This window comes from Alosa alosa, chromosome 11 (assembly GCF_017589495.1).
Source record: "Alosa alosa isolate M-15738 ecotype Scorff River chromosome 11, AALO_Geno_1.1, whole genome shotgun sequence".
Lineage (NCBI taxonomy): Eukaryota > Metazoa > Chordata > Actinopteri > Clupeiformes > Clupeidae > Alosa > Alosa alosa.
Genome location: NC_063199.1, coordinates 8,114,846 through 8,130,621, shown reverse-complemented (window position 1 = coordinate 8,130,621; position 15,776 = coordinate 8,114,846). Strand labels below are relative to the sequence as shown.

The following is a 15,776-nucleotide window of genomic DNA, read 5'->3' as shown; positions in this document are numbered from 1 at the left end:
GAGAGAGAAAGGTGGGTGTATGTGTATAAACTTGTGGGGGCTGGGGTTCTGTTTATCTGTTTATCCATTTCTCCTGTTTTGTACCCAGGCACCAATGCCTCTGCCCCAGACCAGTTGAGTCTGGCGCTTGCCTGGAACAGGGTGGATATTGCACGCAATCAGATTTTCGTCTATGGACATAACCTCCCAGTGAGCAGCATTACTGTTATTTACCAAAAAGAAGAGTGTTTTAAACTTGTGAAGCTATGGCTATAGATATATCACACCTGACTAAGTAGCTATCGGGATATCACACCTTTGCCAAAAAGTTATAGTGATATCACACCTTTGGAAATATAACATGTTACTAGGAATAATGCAGTATTAGTGGAATGTTAGAGCGCTCTTTCACTTCAAACAATAGGAGGTGTTATGCTATTACTACTAGTGACAGTACTAAAGTTCCTAGTACTGATGCGATTACCGGTACTAAAGTTCCTAGTACTGATGCGATTACCGGTACTGAAGTTCATTGTCATTTTCTAAATTAAGTCATTAAGTTATTGCTTGCATAATACTATAGTATACTGTATTATCATGATATGGCAGGGCAATGTGTGAGTCATTTCTCTGCGTGTGTCCCTAGCCTGCCAGTGCGCTAGCATGTGTGAACACCGCTCCCCAGGAGAAGCCCAAGAGCCCCCAGGTCAAGACCAAGGGCCGGGGCAAGAGGGGCAAAGGAGGGAAGACCAAGAAGCCTGAGCCCCCTGAGGAGACTGACCCCAGGAAACTGGAACTGCTCAACTGGGTAAAGGGGGACTGGTGGAGAGAGAGGGAGTGTGTGTGTGTGTGTGTGTGTGTGTATATATGTGTGTTTGTGTGTCGCATTGGGTGTACATCTGTGTGTTGCTCAAAGTGCTATGACTGTCCCCCCAGGTGAACTCACTGGAGCAGGCCATGATGGACGCTCTGGTACTGGACAGGGTGGATTTTGTGAAGCTCCTGATTGAAAACGGAGTAAACATCCACCACTTCCTCACCATTCCGAGGCTAGAGGAGCTCTACAACACAGTACGTTCACTTCACCTTCTCCTCCAGTAATATCAGAGAGACTCAGCTTCTCAGAGAGATTTACCTCCTCAGAGAGGTTCACCTCCTCCAGTAAGATCAGAGAGATTCATCTCCTCAGGGAGTTTCACCTCCTCCAGTAAGATCAGAGAGACTCAGCTTTTCAGAGAGATTCACCTCCTCCAGTAAGATCAGAGGGATTCAGTTCCTCAGAGAGTTTCACCTCCTCCAGTAAGATCAGAGAGACTCATGTCTCTAGAGAGACTCACCTCTTCCCATAGGATCAGACACTTGACTCCTACATTGAGACAGATTCACCTTTTCTGGTCCCCAGCATCAAAAATGCTGGCCTTTAAAAAACTGTCATTAATGTGTCTTTCTGGAGTCAATTTATTGACTCCATTGTGTTATGCTGTGTCCAAGGTACTGTATTACTGTAACTCATTAGATTGTATTCTTTTTTGTCAACAGAGACTGGGACCTCCAAACACATTGCATGCGATTGTAAGAGATGTTAAAAAGGTGAGAGTGGGGGTCAATCTAATGCCCACACTGATAACTGTGGAGAGTAGTCATTAGTTGGCAGCTGAAAACTGTCTGAACACTCACAATGATTATCAACAAGCCAAGTACTTTATTGCTGTTTGTACAGCCTTCTCAGTGAGAGGGGTTTAGTCAGTTCATCTGTTCTTGTTAGTTTGCTTAGCCTATTTGTACAACCCTCTTAGTGAAATAGATTTAGTCAATTGGACAGTTTTCGCTAGACTTGGATTGTCTGTGTTTTCCAACACTAGCATTAATAGACTGCTTGCCATCTTCACTGCTGGTCATTTACCTGATGATGATTTCCTTGTTACTTTAGGGGAACCTCCCCCCAGATTACAACATCACTTTGATTGACATTGGATTAGTGGTGGAGTATCTGATGGGCGGGGCATATCGTTGCAAATACACCCGAAAGGGCTTCCGTGCCCTCTACAACCTCCTTTATGGGCTCAAACGGGTAGGAGGCCCATTCTCCCTCACCCAACTGCTGTCAAATTTTATACCAGTTTGTCTCTACCTTTAAAAATATGACTGCTGTTAACAGGTGCTTCTTACTGTTTTTCCACAGCCAAAGGCCCTCAAACTCCTGGGAATGGAGGTAATTACATTTTACTTATTCAGTGTTGTTGTTTGTGTGTTTAATGTTGTTGTAACTGTAGGCTAATGAACAACAGCATTTAGTACCTTGTGAGTTAATAGCCTACTCATTTAATGTTTAGTTCAGCATAATGAACTATGAACTATAAAAGTATAATAATAGTTTTGGTCATATAAGATCTCTACCATCACCCTCTAACAGCCTGTCATGTTTAAAAACTTTTTAGCAATGTGTAATGCAGCTATTAGTTCTCATCTGTAAAATGCATCTTAATTAACTGATAGAATTGTAAGAGCAATACCTGATTAATTCCTCCCTCGCCCGACTAGGATGACGAACCAAGAGGTAAAGGTAAGAAAAAGGCCAAGAAGAAGAAAGAGGATGAGTTGGAGATCGATGTGGACGACCCAGAGGTCAGCCGCTTTCCGTTCCCATTCCACGAGCTGATGGTGTGGGCAGTGCTGATGAAGCGCCAGAAGATGGCGCTGTTCCTGTGGCAGAGGGGGGAGGAGGCCATGGCCAAGGCGCTAGTGGCCTGTAAGCTGTATAAAGGCATGGCCCACGAGTGCTCCGCGAGTGAACTGGTGGACGACATCTCTCAGAACCTTGATAACAACTCCAAGTGAGTGTGACGGGGAAAATACAGTCAATGCGATTAGTTTGTAAGAATGTAGATGTAACTTAGTGTGGGTTTCTTTGTTTAGGAGCTGCTATTCCTAATTTCTCCCCTCATTGTTTGTTGCACATCATACTCTGCATACTGTATACGAAATATTCCTCTAAAAAGTATAAAATTGTCCCTCATATAAGGCATGTTCTATCCACTTGACATTCCCCTTTGTAATTTTAAAGAAACATAGACAAGGCAGACAGACTACCCAATGTAGCGCTTGTGAGATGTAGGGTCTAGCTATTTTCTCCATGCTGTGTAGCCCAAATGCAATAAGTGAGAAGTTATTGCTGTCTTTGATCAAAAAGGTACGTTAAATTGAACATTCCATTTAGGCAAATTACTCTCTTTATGAGAAAGGTAAGTATGTAATCAACATCAATGTACCCTTACCATAAAAGGTATACTTAAAGTTAATTTTATTAAGTAAACTTAAGTGCAGTTGAAGTGTAATTCCCAAGTTTACTAGGTGTAGTAAGTTTATCAGTATAAATGTGCTTGTGGTATACTTGTAAATGCACTATGTTAATACTTCTTCAGACTACAGTATATTGGCCCACTTTCAGTTAATAATAGTGAACTCTGAAGTAGTGAGAACTATACTGTAAACTAGTGAAGATACTAGTTATATACTTATAGTAGGCTACACCTTTTAGTTCATTATATTATACGTAAAGTATTTTTAAGGTGTAAAAGTAGTAAAGTTTTAGGTGCACTACAAGTGAACAATAGGCGTAATGTTACTTTACTAATGGTAAATGGACTGCATTTATATAGTGCTTTTCTACTCCTCCAAGCACTCAAAATACTTTACACACCGATGGCATTAGTTCACTAAACACTACCAGTGGACTGCACAAAAATTCACAACACTTAATCTAAATAAAGAACATGTTTTCTTTATGAATAAAAATAGCCATCCAAATATTGTATAACAACTTAAGTAGTCAACCCAACACAATTTTAACCCAAACAGTCTTTACAGAAGGAATATTAGAATCTCTCATGCAGCCTCTCAAATAGCTGTCCCTGCTACCTAGACTTTTCCGTCAGTATAAGTATATTAAGTTAAAGTGCAAAGGCCTAACCCCTGTGCCACGTCTTCTCCCTCTGTGTCTCAGGGAGTTTGGGCAGCTGGCGTACGAGCTGCTGGACCAGTCCTACAAGCACGACGAGCAGATAGCCATGAAGCTACTCACCTACGAGCTGAGGAACTGGAGCAACTCCACCTGCCTGAAGCTGGCCGTGGCCGCCAAGCACCGCGACTTCATCGCGCACACCTGCAGCCAGATGCTCCTCACCGACATGTGGATGGGCACGCTCCGGATGGGCAAGAACCCGGGCATCAAGGTGCAGCACTGAAGAACGCATTATAGCAGAAGTTTAAAGAACGAAAGAGAAAGAGCTTCGCTGTGATCATATTAATGTCATAATAATGTTTACAGTGGCAAGGGCAAATATTATCACTGATAATTCAAATAATTTCCCACAAATCACTTGGAATTGTTGTAATGAATGTATTGGCCATTACAGGAAACATTTGGGGAGGTGGGCAGATTTCTTTCTAAGTAAAAGAATGACATGATGTCTGATGAAGCGCTAGGACCCGACACCGTTACACGTGGTGATACACCATTAAAAAACACTAAGGAGCAGATTCTAGTGTGCGGACTCAACGTTCTTTTACATGCATGTGCTTTTCTGTCCAGCACCCAGTACTCATCGTTTTTTGATTTGCGGGCTGTACCCTTGTACTCTCATGCACAGATTTCTTTCCAAGACATACTATTATTGTCATCTTACAAATGCACTTTTCAAATACGAACAAGGGAGTAATGTAGCAGAATGAAATGTATTTTTGGGTGGCATCCAACCTCTGCAGAATTTTGAATATAAAGATGAGTAATGCTGTTTGGATTTATAACAATCTATTGGGTAGAGAATAACACAACATTCACATTTTTATTTCAGCATCATATAGCATGAATTGTTGGAGGGAGGGTCATAATGCCTGGCTAGTACAACTCAAATCATTTTACACAACTCACTTGGTTTTACTGCAGAACATTTATTAGGAAGAATAAGTGTCTCGGCACACAATGTAGTACAAGTTCAAACATTTCTGAACTAAAGTCATAATTGTGGATGAAATAACTACAATTATGGCACATAATGTAGAATACATCACATGATGTTTTCCTGTGGTGTGAAATGTGTCCAGGTGATCTTCGGGATCATCTTCCCCCCATCCATTCTGCTGCTGGACTTCCGGATCGGAGATGACGTCTCCCACCATGGCTCTGGGGAACAGGACAAGGACAAGGATGACGAGAACAAATCCGGCAAGGTAACACACACGCACACACACACACACACACACACACACACACACACACACACACACACACACACACACACACACACACACACACACACTCACACACTCACACACACTCACACACTCACACACACACGCACACACACACACACACACACACACACACACACACACACACACTCACACACTCACACACACGCACACACACACACACACACACACACACACACACACACACACACACAGGAATGGTCAACTTCTCATAGACCATAACAAACCGTGCAAAGGGCCACTTTGTACAGACAGATGACATAGAAGCATGCACATTAAACATTTCAGTACGGATTTCAGTTCCAAAAAAGTCCAATAATGCCATCAGCATCTTCATGGGTCATAGCCAAATCATCATCCTCTGGCCTGTCAGCAAAGAGCCAGTGTTATTTTTTTCTTTATTTGAAACCTATCGTGCCATTCATTCAGATGGTGCCTATGCATCAAGAGAGATAAATAATCTTTTATCTGTTATTTCGGGCTTATTGTGAATCATAGACGCATAGCTGTGAACAGCTGGTGGAAGAAACACATCAAAAGTTCTAGAGTTTTAGTTGTTGTTGTTGTTGTGAGTCTGCAGAGAAAGAGATGTTGACACGCTGCCTGGCCGAGCGCAGCAGAGCAGTGTGGCACACAACGGAACATCCACCCGTCCTTGTCGCTCTCCCAAATATTAGTGGTCTGCATGGCCGCTAATCTGTTTAGTTTCAGGATAATCTCCTGTTGGCCTCATCTCTTAAACTGCAAATGTAACATTACCAAACAAATGGACCTCTAGTCTAACACTATGCCAACCTCGAAGAACACTCATTTTGGACAGTGTGTGTGTGTGTGTGTGTGTGTGTGTGTGTGTGTGTGTGTGTATGTGTGTTTTGTCTGACAGGATGCTGACACGGTGTCCAAGAAAGACGAAGAAGATGGCAGCAAACATGTGAGAAGGATCCCCATCGGGAAGAAGATCTATGAGTTCTACAATGCCCCTTTCACCAAGTTCTGGTTCAACACTGTGAGTGTACTCTGTCTTCAGGTCATCTCAAGGCAAAACAAATAAAAAATAACAAACAAAAATAATTTGAATGTTATTTCAATGTCAACAAAATACAAAATACCAGACAAAAGTGCTATGAATACAGACAACATGCTGGAATGCATCTGAAACATTTATCTGTGTGTGTGTGTGTGCAGATAGCCTACCTTGCCTACTTGATGCTGTACAACTACATCATCCTGGTGAAGATGGAGCGATGGCCGTGTTTACAGGAGTGGATCGTCATCTCTTACATCATCACTCTGGGACTGGAGAAAGTCAGACAGGTTAGAGAGAGGCGAGCTGACACACACACACACACACACACACACACACACACACACACACACACACACACACACTCTCTCTCTCTCAAGGTCCCTGTTGCCTTAGTTCTCTAGGAGATGAAGAACCAAGTTCAAACTGGGCTCTGTAAAACTATGAAACAGAATAAGATTAAATCTTTTGGAAATATAATTCTGGACAGCCGAAGCCCATTACTGTCCACTCCACACCTCTGCTTAAGTATAAGTATATATACTCTTTTGATCCCGTGAGGGAAATTTGGTCTCTGCATTTATCCCAATCCGTGAATTAGTGAAACACACTCAGCACACAGTGTACACACAGTGAGGTGAAGCACACACTAATCCCGGCGCAGTGAGCTGCCTGCAACAACATCGGCGCTCGGGGAGCAGTGAGGGGTTAGGTGCCTTGCTCAAGGGCACTTCAGCCGTTCCTACTGGTCAGGGTTTGGACTGACAACCCTCCGGCTACAAGTCCGAAGCCCTAACCAGTAAGCCACGGCTGCCCCACACGGCTGCTTGACCTCTGCCTGCGGTGCTCCGCTCTGTAGATCCTGATGTCGGAGCCGGGGAAGCTGAAGCAGAAGATTAACGTGTGGCTGGAAGACTACTGGAACGTCACAGACCTGTTTGCCATCTCCACCTTCCTGATCGGCCTGCTGATGCGGCTTCAGAGTGAACCCTACTTGGGTTATGGCCGCGTCGTCTACTGTGTCGACATCATCTTCTGGTACATCAGGGTCCTTGACATCTTCGGAGTCAACAAATACCTGGGCCCTTACGTCATGATGATCGGGAAAATGGTAAGTGTGCCAATGCTATTATTATGTTTTTCTCAATATGTGATTATGTAATTATGGCATTATAGTCATTTCTGAAGTGACATAAACTTGTCTCTCTTGGATAAATTACTATCCCTCCCCACCCTGGCCTACTCGTACTAAAGGAATTCCCTTTGTAGCCATTAAGCAATACCATATGTGCACATACCAGCGTGTGCGTGTGTGTGTGTGTGTGTGTGTGTTTTGCAGATGATTGACATGCTGTACTTCGTGGTGATCATGCTGGTGGTGCTGATGAGTTTTGGGGTGGCGCGTCAGGCCATCCTGCACCCGGACGAGGAGCCCACCTGGCGGTTGGCCAGGAACATCTTCTACATGCCCTACTGGATGATCTATGGGGAGGTGTTTGCGGACTCGATTGACCGTAAGACTAAAATTGATAGTAAGATTTTCTTGTTTCCTTTTATTTCGAAGGGTGGATGATTGGTATCAATTTCTCTGTCTTGAGTGGTATGTTGTGTGTGTGTGTGCTCTGTATTCATCTCTATATAGCACTGGGAAACATGGCAAAAATACTCCCAGTCATATGCATACTGAGATGGACATATAACCACTGCTTTATCCAGTTTAAATCTATCAAAGTGCCAGAACTGGGAGTTTGATTCATCTACCAGTTCCTCCATGGCTTTTTTGCTCAGTGTGACTCTGGTACTGTGGGTTGTGGTTGAAACTTGGCTGCAGTTCTGAGGTTAAACTGCAACGTATGGAAAAGTTCCTCCTATATGTTTGACTTGGGTTTAAACAGGCTGTAATTAAGTCATGTCTTCAGACGTTTGGCACATGTCAATGGCTCTGCTTGTAGCAGTCTACTTTATTGTGCTCGAGCGCCCTCCATTGACATAAATATGCAACAGTCCTATCTGCAGTTGAAGCATACATTGGGAGTATGATAACCTGTCACACTGCAATATATGAGCATGGTTACTGTTTTTCAGTATTTTCCGGTAAAGAGGTCGCATCTACTACACAAGAAAACTGAAAGAAAGCATGACATAATTTCACAATCTGAAATCAGAAAGTGAACAGATTCAGCTTCCATTTGGTCTGTGACGCAATACCGGGAAATACAGTCAACTGTAACAATTTATGTAATCGTCATCTGTAGTCCTTCACATTGTGGTGGACACTGTTTGAGTTCCTGTGTGTTGTCTCAATGCGCTGACGATCATCCACCCTTCAGCAAAGTAAAATAGAATGAAACCCACCAATGTATCTTGTCTCTCATTGGGAGGAAGAGAAAAAGCATTCGACCATACATGCAGTATCCATGGGGCCCCATGTGATGCATAAGCTAATCTTATGCATCATTGGATACTGTAATGCGCAACTATGGTGTACCCTCTCAATGACAGAAGCATGCTGTGCTCCTAATGCACTTTCTGATAGACCACCTGATTTCTCTATCTTTTTCACATTTCTGCTGCATTGGAAACTTGCCTCACAGTCTACGCAATGGAAATAAACCGTGAGTAGAGTTATGACTTTATATTTCTTTAATCATTATTTTTTGTGTAGTCTTTTCAAAGATTTAGTCTGTTCAACAGTCAAGCTTGATTTTAAATGTTATTGCAGTTTCCATCAATGAAAAAAATCTTCTGCTGTTTTGGCCAGTGAACAAGCTTAGCGAAAATACAAACTAAATCATATTGCTTATTATAAAACAAAATGTTTATATTTATGTTTGTACTGTACTGTATATGCGGCAGTTTGTATGAATTACCTAAAACTCCCAGTTAATTCACGTAAATTCCCATTAATTCTCATAATTTCCTCTATTTCCATCAAGGTATCTAATTTGGAATATTCCCAAAATTCCCTAGCTTAACTTCCCATGAAAATTTCTGGAAATTTTCCGCCCCTTTGCAACCCTATTCAGCAATCAATTTAAATTGGATATCTTGAATTTTAATTGCAATATGCAATTTCCTGCATATGTAAATGTTGCATTGTTGTGTTGTAATCATGCTGGGTTTATCCTGTACTCTGTCTCAAGCCCCCTGTGGAGATAACCTCTATGATGAGGATGGGAAGAAGCTCCCTCCTTGTATCCCCGGAGCCTGGCTGACCCCCGCCATCATGGCCTGCTACCTACTGGTGGCCAACATCCTTCTGGTCAACTTACTCATTGCTGTGTTCAAGTGAGTGTGATGTGCAGGCATTAGTTATCCCAGACAGCGTTAGTTTGTTCATTTGGTGTTGTTCTTATTAAAAACATCACTGTGGGTGGCAGTGGCTCAGGAGGCAAAGGAGTAATCCAGCAACTGGAAGGTTGCTGGTTCGAGCCCAACTCCTCCTGACCCTGTCGAAGTGCCCTTGACCAAGACACTTAACCCTAGTGCTCCTGAGGAACAGGTTGGTGCCTTGCATGGCAGCCTCCTCCATCAGTGTGTGTGTGTGAATGGGTAAATGTGAGGCATGACAATGTAAAGCACTTTGGGTACTTGCAGGAGTCGAAAAAAGCGCTATATACAGTAAAAGCAGTCCATTTATCATTTAACTTCTTCTTTGTCGAGACTGAGAGTGTGGAAATACCGTAACATTACGTTCATTCAAATAAAACACCAATAGAAAAAACGCAAACGTACATTTTTGCAAAGTCGACCTGCAGAATACCTCCCCTCTTTGTCAACTGAATTCAGGTACATTATCCAGTTGACAGGGAGAAATGTCCATACGCCTAGACTAAGGACAGATGATTCTTCTGGAATTAGTACTGTATATGTTAAAAGTTGCATGACATTGATTTCCTCTCACCACAGTAACACGTTCTTCGAGGTGAAATCCATCTCCAATCAGGTGTGGAAGTTTCAGCGCTACCAGCTGATCATGACCTTCCACGACCGGCCCATCATGCCGCCTCCCCTCATCTTCCTCAGCCACCTCTACATCTTCTTCAAGAGGGTCTGCTGCCGCCGCTGCAACAAGAAGCAGGAGGGGGAGCTAGACGAGAAGGACAAGGGCCTCAGTGGGTCTACCTTTCCCTTATTCACCACCTCTGCTGCGTTAATGTGCAGTATACAGTCATTTCCCGTGTATTAGCCACATTGTGTATAAACCGCAGGACAGTGTTTTATGCAAGTAAAAAGTTACGGTAAGGCAGACCTTAGGCAAGCCTTATGTCTAATATCAACTATGCAAGGTTTTTATTGTTTTACAAAGGTAGTCCGCTGTAGGTATCAAACCTATTCAACAAGCTTTTAACTCATTGAATGCCAAGCTGTTTTCGGAAGCTTTGTCCTAGAGTGCCAGCAATCTAGACCATTGTTGATGATATTTGTACAGCCACAGCATATTCTGTGTTATAGCTATGAACACATACAATGGCTCGTTTGAAAGGTGAGACTTTAAGCTCTCAGTGGGTGCAAACCGTGTATTTCCACACGCCTCTGTTCCTGAGAAATTCCAAGCTAAACAGTGGCTAGTTTTCATCAAAATCGCTGTTTTTTTCTAGAAATGGAGATGTAACGTCTTTTTATGAAATAAGAAGTGTTGCCTGTAAAGTTTCCCGGGAAGTGACCTGGCGAGACTGCCACCTAGTGATAGACCCACAAAAATGGCCTGGTTTTGAGCTGACGTGCATGCGTCACTGATTCAACCCAAAGCGGCAACCAAGTTATGATAAAATGTCCAGATTGTGCGTTTTCATGAGTTTTCGATCGTCATATATTTCATTTCCATTCATCACAGAGTTCCCAAAATCACATATAAGGTGTGTTAGAGTGTCTAGTTTCGTAATTTAAAAAAAAAGCTAAAAACGCCAAAAAATCAATTCATACTCCACATTCCATAAAAGATGGGGCAGTATACCTCCATAAAGTGAGTTGGTCTACCCTAGAGTAACAACCAAGACGTGTGTATTGCAGTTTGGCCGGCGGTTATGTTGCCCGCATACCACCTCCTATGGCCGAAACTGGTATTATGACACCTGTCGGGCTGTGGCTAGTAATTTAGCATGCTAATTCAGGTTGATATCTCTGCAGCACTATACCTTGTCATTTTTTTAATGACATCATCACCCTTATTTCTTCTCATTCTTTTGATGCGTGTAGCTAATTTTTTGGATATTTTTACCTCAATTCTTACACATGGCACCTTTAAAGGAACTAAATTGGTTATCATTTTTAAGTCAATTAAATTGGTTGTCATTAGTTGGAATTGTTTCTGATTATCATCAGACATTATCAATTTATTTTCATTATCCTTCCATTCTTCTAGCTAAATCACACGATTGCTCCCTATGACTGCTTGAATGCAAACATGGAAATACACCAACTGATGTCTAGAATAGCAGCCAGTCACCCTGATTCAGGAGTCAGCTGAAGTCTGGAGTTCTATTGAGACAAATCAAAAGTAGTTCTGTTTTTGGAAGTGTAACTGATGTCACAGTCGATTCTCTCCCGTGTGTGTCACCAAGGTTATACTTGTTTCTCTAACGTGTGTGTGTGTGTGTGTGTGTGTGTGTCTTCCCAGAGCTGATCCTGGTCGGTGAAGAGCTAAAGACCCTGTATGAGTTTGAGGAGCAATGCTTGGATGAGTACTTCCGGGAGAAGGATGACGAACAGCAGTCCTCAAACGATGAGCGAATTAAGGTCACTCATGAAAGGTAGAGCTTATCATTCACCGGCAGGTATTTCCCATCCCATCAGAGCAAACTCACAGCTTTTCTGTGATCATTTTCACGTCATTTTCATATTTAATAACTTTTACTTTGAAGATGTATCGTAAACGTACTAATTACCAACCATTTCGTTCAAAAATACTAAAACAACCATGTTTTTTAATACTTCAAAATAACATTTGATAAATGAACCTTACATTTTTCAGTAGCCATAGGTGTGTAGATTTGAACAAAATCTAGTTTGGTTTTTACCGGGGCTTTTACTGCCTGAAATATCCGATTTTGTGTACCATGCTCGGAGTTTAGTGCTGGGCTGGTGGGTGCCTATTCCCATCCTTTCTTACAGCACAACATGGTTAGCCCGAGAATTCTCGTTGCAATTCAAAATTCCACTGGAGCTCCAAGCGGATTTGTACACGCAGCCTTACAAGACTGTTTACAGCTCTTCGAGTCACGATAAAATGTAATTTTTGGTACATAGCTAATTTAGATACACTTATGGTGTGGGTGCTTGCGTTTCTTTAGGAATCCGCCGTCTTGGTTTGTATAGAAATGAATATTAAGTGACACGTACACGTAAGAGGTGCATACAAGACGGTTGGTAATATGTGACGTTCCGATATCTTGAAAATGAATTACATATCTTTTACAGTTAAATATACAGTTTAAAATATGGAACACTTTGAACTTTGTCATAAACATAGCCATAGTTTATGTTAATGCATGGTCAATACTGCTATTTTATTTGGTGTTCTCAATCTACACTGTACTGAATAGTATAGTTACACTATTAGAAGGGCATGTCACGATGTGTAACATGGCAGTGGGCTCCACCTCTGTATCACATTGTGTAGGGTGGAGGACATGTCCATGCGTCTGGAGGAGGTGAACGAGCGGGAGAACACCATGAAGGCCACGCTGCAGACAGTGGACCTGCGCCTGGCCCAGCTGGAGGATATCCATGGGCGCATGATGGACGCCCTGGAGAAGCTGGCTGGAATTGACAAATCGGACCTGAGGCGCACGCGCTCCAACGCCTCATCCATCTGCGGCGAGGCAGGCCTGCTCCGTCACGGCAGCGTGAACAGCAACGACGGTTACAGCCTTTACCGCTACGCCATGGAGTTCGAGGGACGCACGGTGGAGGTGGAGAAGGACCCCAACAAGATGGACCAGCTCAGTGCAGAGAGGCAGGGCAGCCTGGGGCGGGGGCCCAGCTTCAGGTCCATTTCAGGCGGCACCACCAAGGAGTACGGGCTGACGCTGGACGTGACGAAGCCGAGGGTCAGCAGGCAGCCGAGCTCTTGCGTGGACATCCTCATCTCCCCCTGTGACCAGAGCTCAGACGATGTCAGTAAGACTGTGGAGGTTCCCACAGATGTGTCGTCTGCCCTGGTCAAGACCGGGCCGGCAGAGACAGGCCCCACTACCCCGGAGAAAGCCGTCTACATCTCGCTGGAGAAATCCAAATCCTTGAAGTTGCCTTCGCAGGAGTCCCCAAGAGTCTCTGCCTCCGCCGCAAGGAGGGCGAAGAGTTGCATCATCTACCAGCCAGATGGAGAGGAGGAGGAGAAAGCGAAAGGAGGGGCGGCCGAGACGGAGAAACCTGACGACGTGCCCCCACCCTTGTACCCTCGGGGGAAATCCAGCTCGTTCAAATTGTTCCCGCCCGACCCACAGCAGCTATCAATGTCCAGCTCCAGGATGGCCAAAAGCTGCATCATCTTCAACCCGAACGAGGTGGAGCAAAACGTAGCGAGAGCAGAATCGCCGACTGTGGCGGAGCCTGGTGAAGCTTACCATCTGGGCAAGAAACCTGACGACGTGCCCCCACCCTTGTACCCGCGAGGGAAATCGAGCTCATTCAAATTGTTCCCGCCCGACCCACAGCAGCTATCAATGTCCAGCTCCAGGATGGCCAAAAGCTGCATCATCTTCGACCCGAACGAGGTGGAGCAAAACGTAGTGAGAGCAGAATCGCCGACTGTGGCGGAGCCTGGTGTGGCTTACCATCTGGGCAAATCCAAGTCGTTCAAACACCCCTCGCTGCTGCCACAGCCGATGTCCCCCATTGCCACCCGGATGGCCAAAAGCTGCATCATCTTCGACCCGAACGAGAAGGAGCACACCGTAGCAAGAGCAGAATCGTCTGCGGTGGCGGTGGAGAAGACCAAACTGGAGCCTGGTGTGGCTTACCCTCTGGGCAAATCCAAGTCGTTCAAACACCCCCCCCAGCTGCCACAGCCGATGTCCCCCACTGCAGCCCGGAAGGCCAAGAGCTGCATCATCTACAACCCGGCAGAACAGGGCGGAGGGGACGATGGCAACTGGGCGAAAGACTACGGCTCTCTGGCGGAGCTGGCGGCCAACAGCTCCCCCACCAGGAGCCGGCTGAAGGCGCGCCTCGACTCCAAGGTGCACCCCGCGGGCACGGTGGCGCCGGTGGTGGCGTCTGTGGTGAGCATGTTCGACAGCCTCGCCGGATCTGTCGCCGTGGAGACGGAGGTGCAGGCAAATGGAGGGCTCCAGCCACCTGGCTTCCTCAGCGTCCCTCACAGAGGAGACGTCAACGAGCCGCCACAGTCACACGGGGAGAGCCAGGCGAGCGGGCTGATGGTGCCCTCTGGAGGACAGTCTGGCGAACAGCCAGAGCAGAGAGGCGACGGGGGAGAGGAGGCGGACGGCGAGGGCTGGATACCCCAGCACCTGAGGTCCAAGAGCTGGAGCTCACACCCACGGAAGTCGCTGGAGGACAACATGGGCCCCATGGACAAGCCCCGCAGCTCCACCAGCGAGGGCAACATCCTGAAGGCATGTGGGGGCACCTCTGGAGAGCAGGACAAGTCCCAAGAGTAGCCACAAGGGGGAGCCATCAATCAGTCAATACACATCCTTCATATCAACACTACCTAGATCATCAGAGGACCAAACTCAGTTCTGTTTGATGCTTCTGGCTGACCACAAGGGATGAAAATAGACTAAGTTGGATCCAGGAGCTTGGCAGAGACAAAGGTAAACTGGGGATAAAAGTATCTATGTCCACACACAGTGTACTAATGCTTATTTTCTAGCCACAAGGGGGAGATGTCACGCAAAGCCCAGTTTCCACAGAAGATACCAGAGGACACAAATGCTGATATCCAGTGGTTGAGAGAGGACTGATGGGCAGATTGACTAGAGAAAACATAATAGAGCAGAAAATAGGACACAGTACACTTCAGCTCTGTTGCAGTATACTTTGAAAGACTTTGTTTGATGACAGTGACATTTCATCAAAGAATATTATTTAAATGGTTTTAAACCATAATACTTAGCTTGTTTTTAGCTGCATTGTTTTCATGTTGTGAACTGGGTTTTTATTAAACACATCCTAAGAGGAAATAGAAAACTGTCCAATGTAGTAGATATAAGTAACTGGTTACATTTCCAATGAAATGTCACTTCTTTGTTAAAATGAATCCAAAATGTGCCAGCAACATGAGGTTCAGAAAGCTAAGCCACCTCTCTCCATGCACTCTGTTGAAGTTGAGAGGAGAAACACAAACCACATCCTCCACAGCTTTGTTGCTGATGAAATGCTAGCAAACCTTATAGTAAGCCATGTAGAGTTACTGAGACTGAAAATACAGTCTCTTAAGATGTTGAATTTCACCAAACAGTTATGATGATGATCATGGACATTGTGGTACTTGCAAAATAATATGAGCAATAAAGAACATGATTGCACACAAAAG

General features: G+C 44.5%; 1 protein-coding gene across 4 annotated transcripts in view; it reads left to right on the top strand.

Annotated features, from left to right (window-relative positions):
* The window catches only part of LOC125303141 (transient receptor potential cation channel subfamily M member 1-like), a 35,571-nt gene extending 19,796 nt beyond the window's left edge, over positions 1-15,775 (top strand). The window contains exons 10-27 of one of the 4 annotated variants that reach the window (XM_048256677.1): positions 89-189; positions 626-787; positions 916-1,050; positions 1,519-1,569; positions 1,910-2,050; positions 2,162-2,191; positions 2,521-2,813; positions 3,983-4,211; positions 5,083-5,208; positions 6,134-6,256; positions 6,436-6,564; positions 7,134-7,385; positions 7,614-7,788; positions 8,869-8,889; positions 9,418-9,562; positions 10,184-10,389; positions 11,895-12,027; positions 12,897-15,775. In XM_048256677.1, the coding sequence (XP_048112634.1) occupies positions 89-189; positions 626-787; positions 916-1,050; positions 1,519-1,569; positions 1,910-2,050; positions 2,162-2,191; positions 2,521-2,813; positions 3,983-4,211; positions 5,083-5,208; positions 6,134-6,256; positions 6,436-6,564; positions 7,134-7,385; positions 7,614-7,788; positions 8,869-8,889; positions 9,418-9,562; positions 10,184-10,389; positions 11,895-12,027; positions 12,897-14,898 (4,454 nt within the window). In that variant the 3' untranslated portion in view covers positions 14,899-15,775. Of the gene's footprint in view, positions 1-88; positions 190-625; positions 788-915; positions 1,051-1,518; positions 1,570-1,909; positions 2,051-2,161; positions 2,192-2,520; positions 2,814-3,982; positions 4,212-5,082; positions 5,209-6,070; positions 6,257-6,435; positions 6,565-7,133; positions 7,386-7,613; positions 7,807-8,868; positions 8,890-9,417; positions 9,563-10,183; positions 10,390-11,894; positions 12,028-12,896 lie in introns of those variants that run through there. The other 3 variants (XM_048256676.1, XM_048256678.1, XM_048256679.1) reach the window with 3 other exon arrangements.
* The last annotated feature ends 1 nt before the right edge of the window (position 15,776 follows it).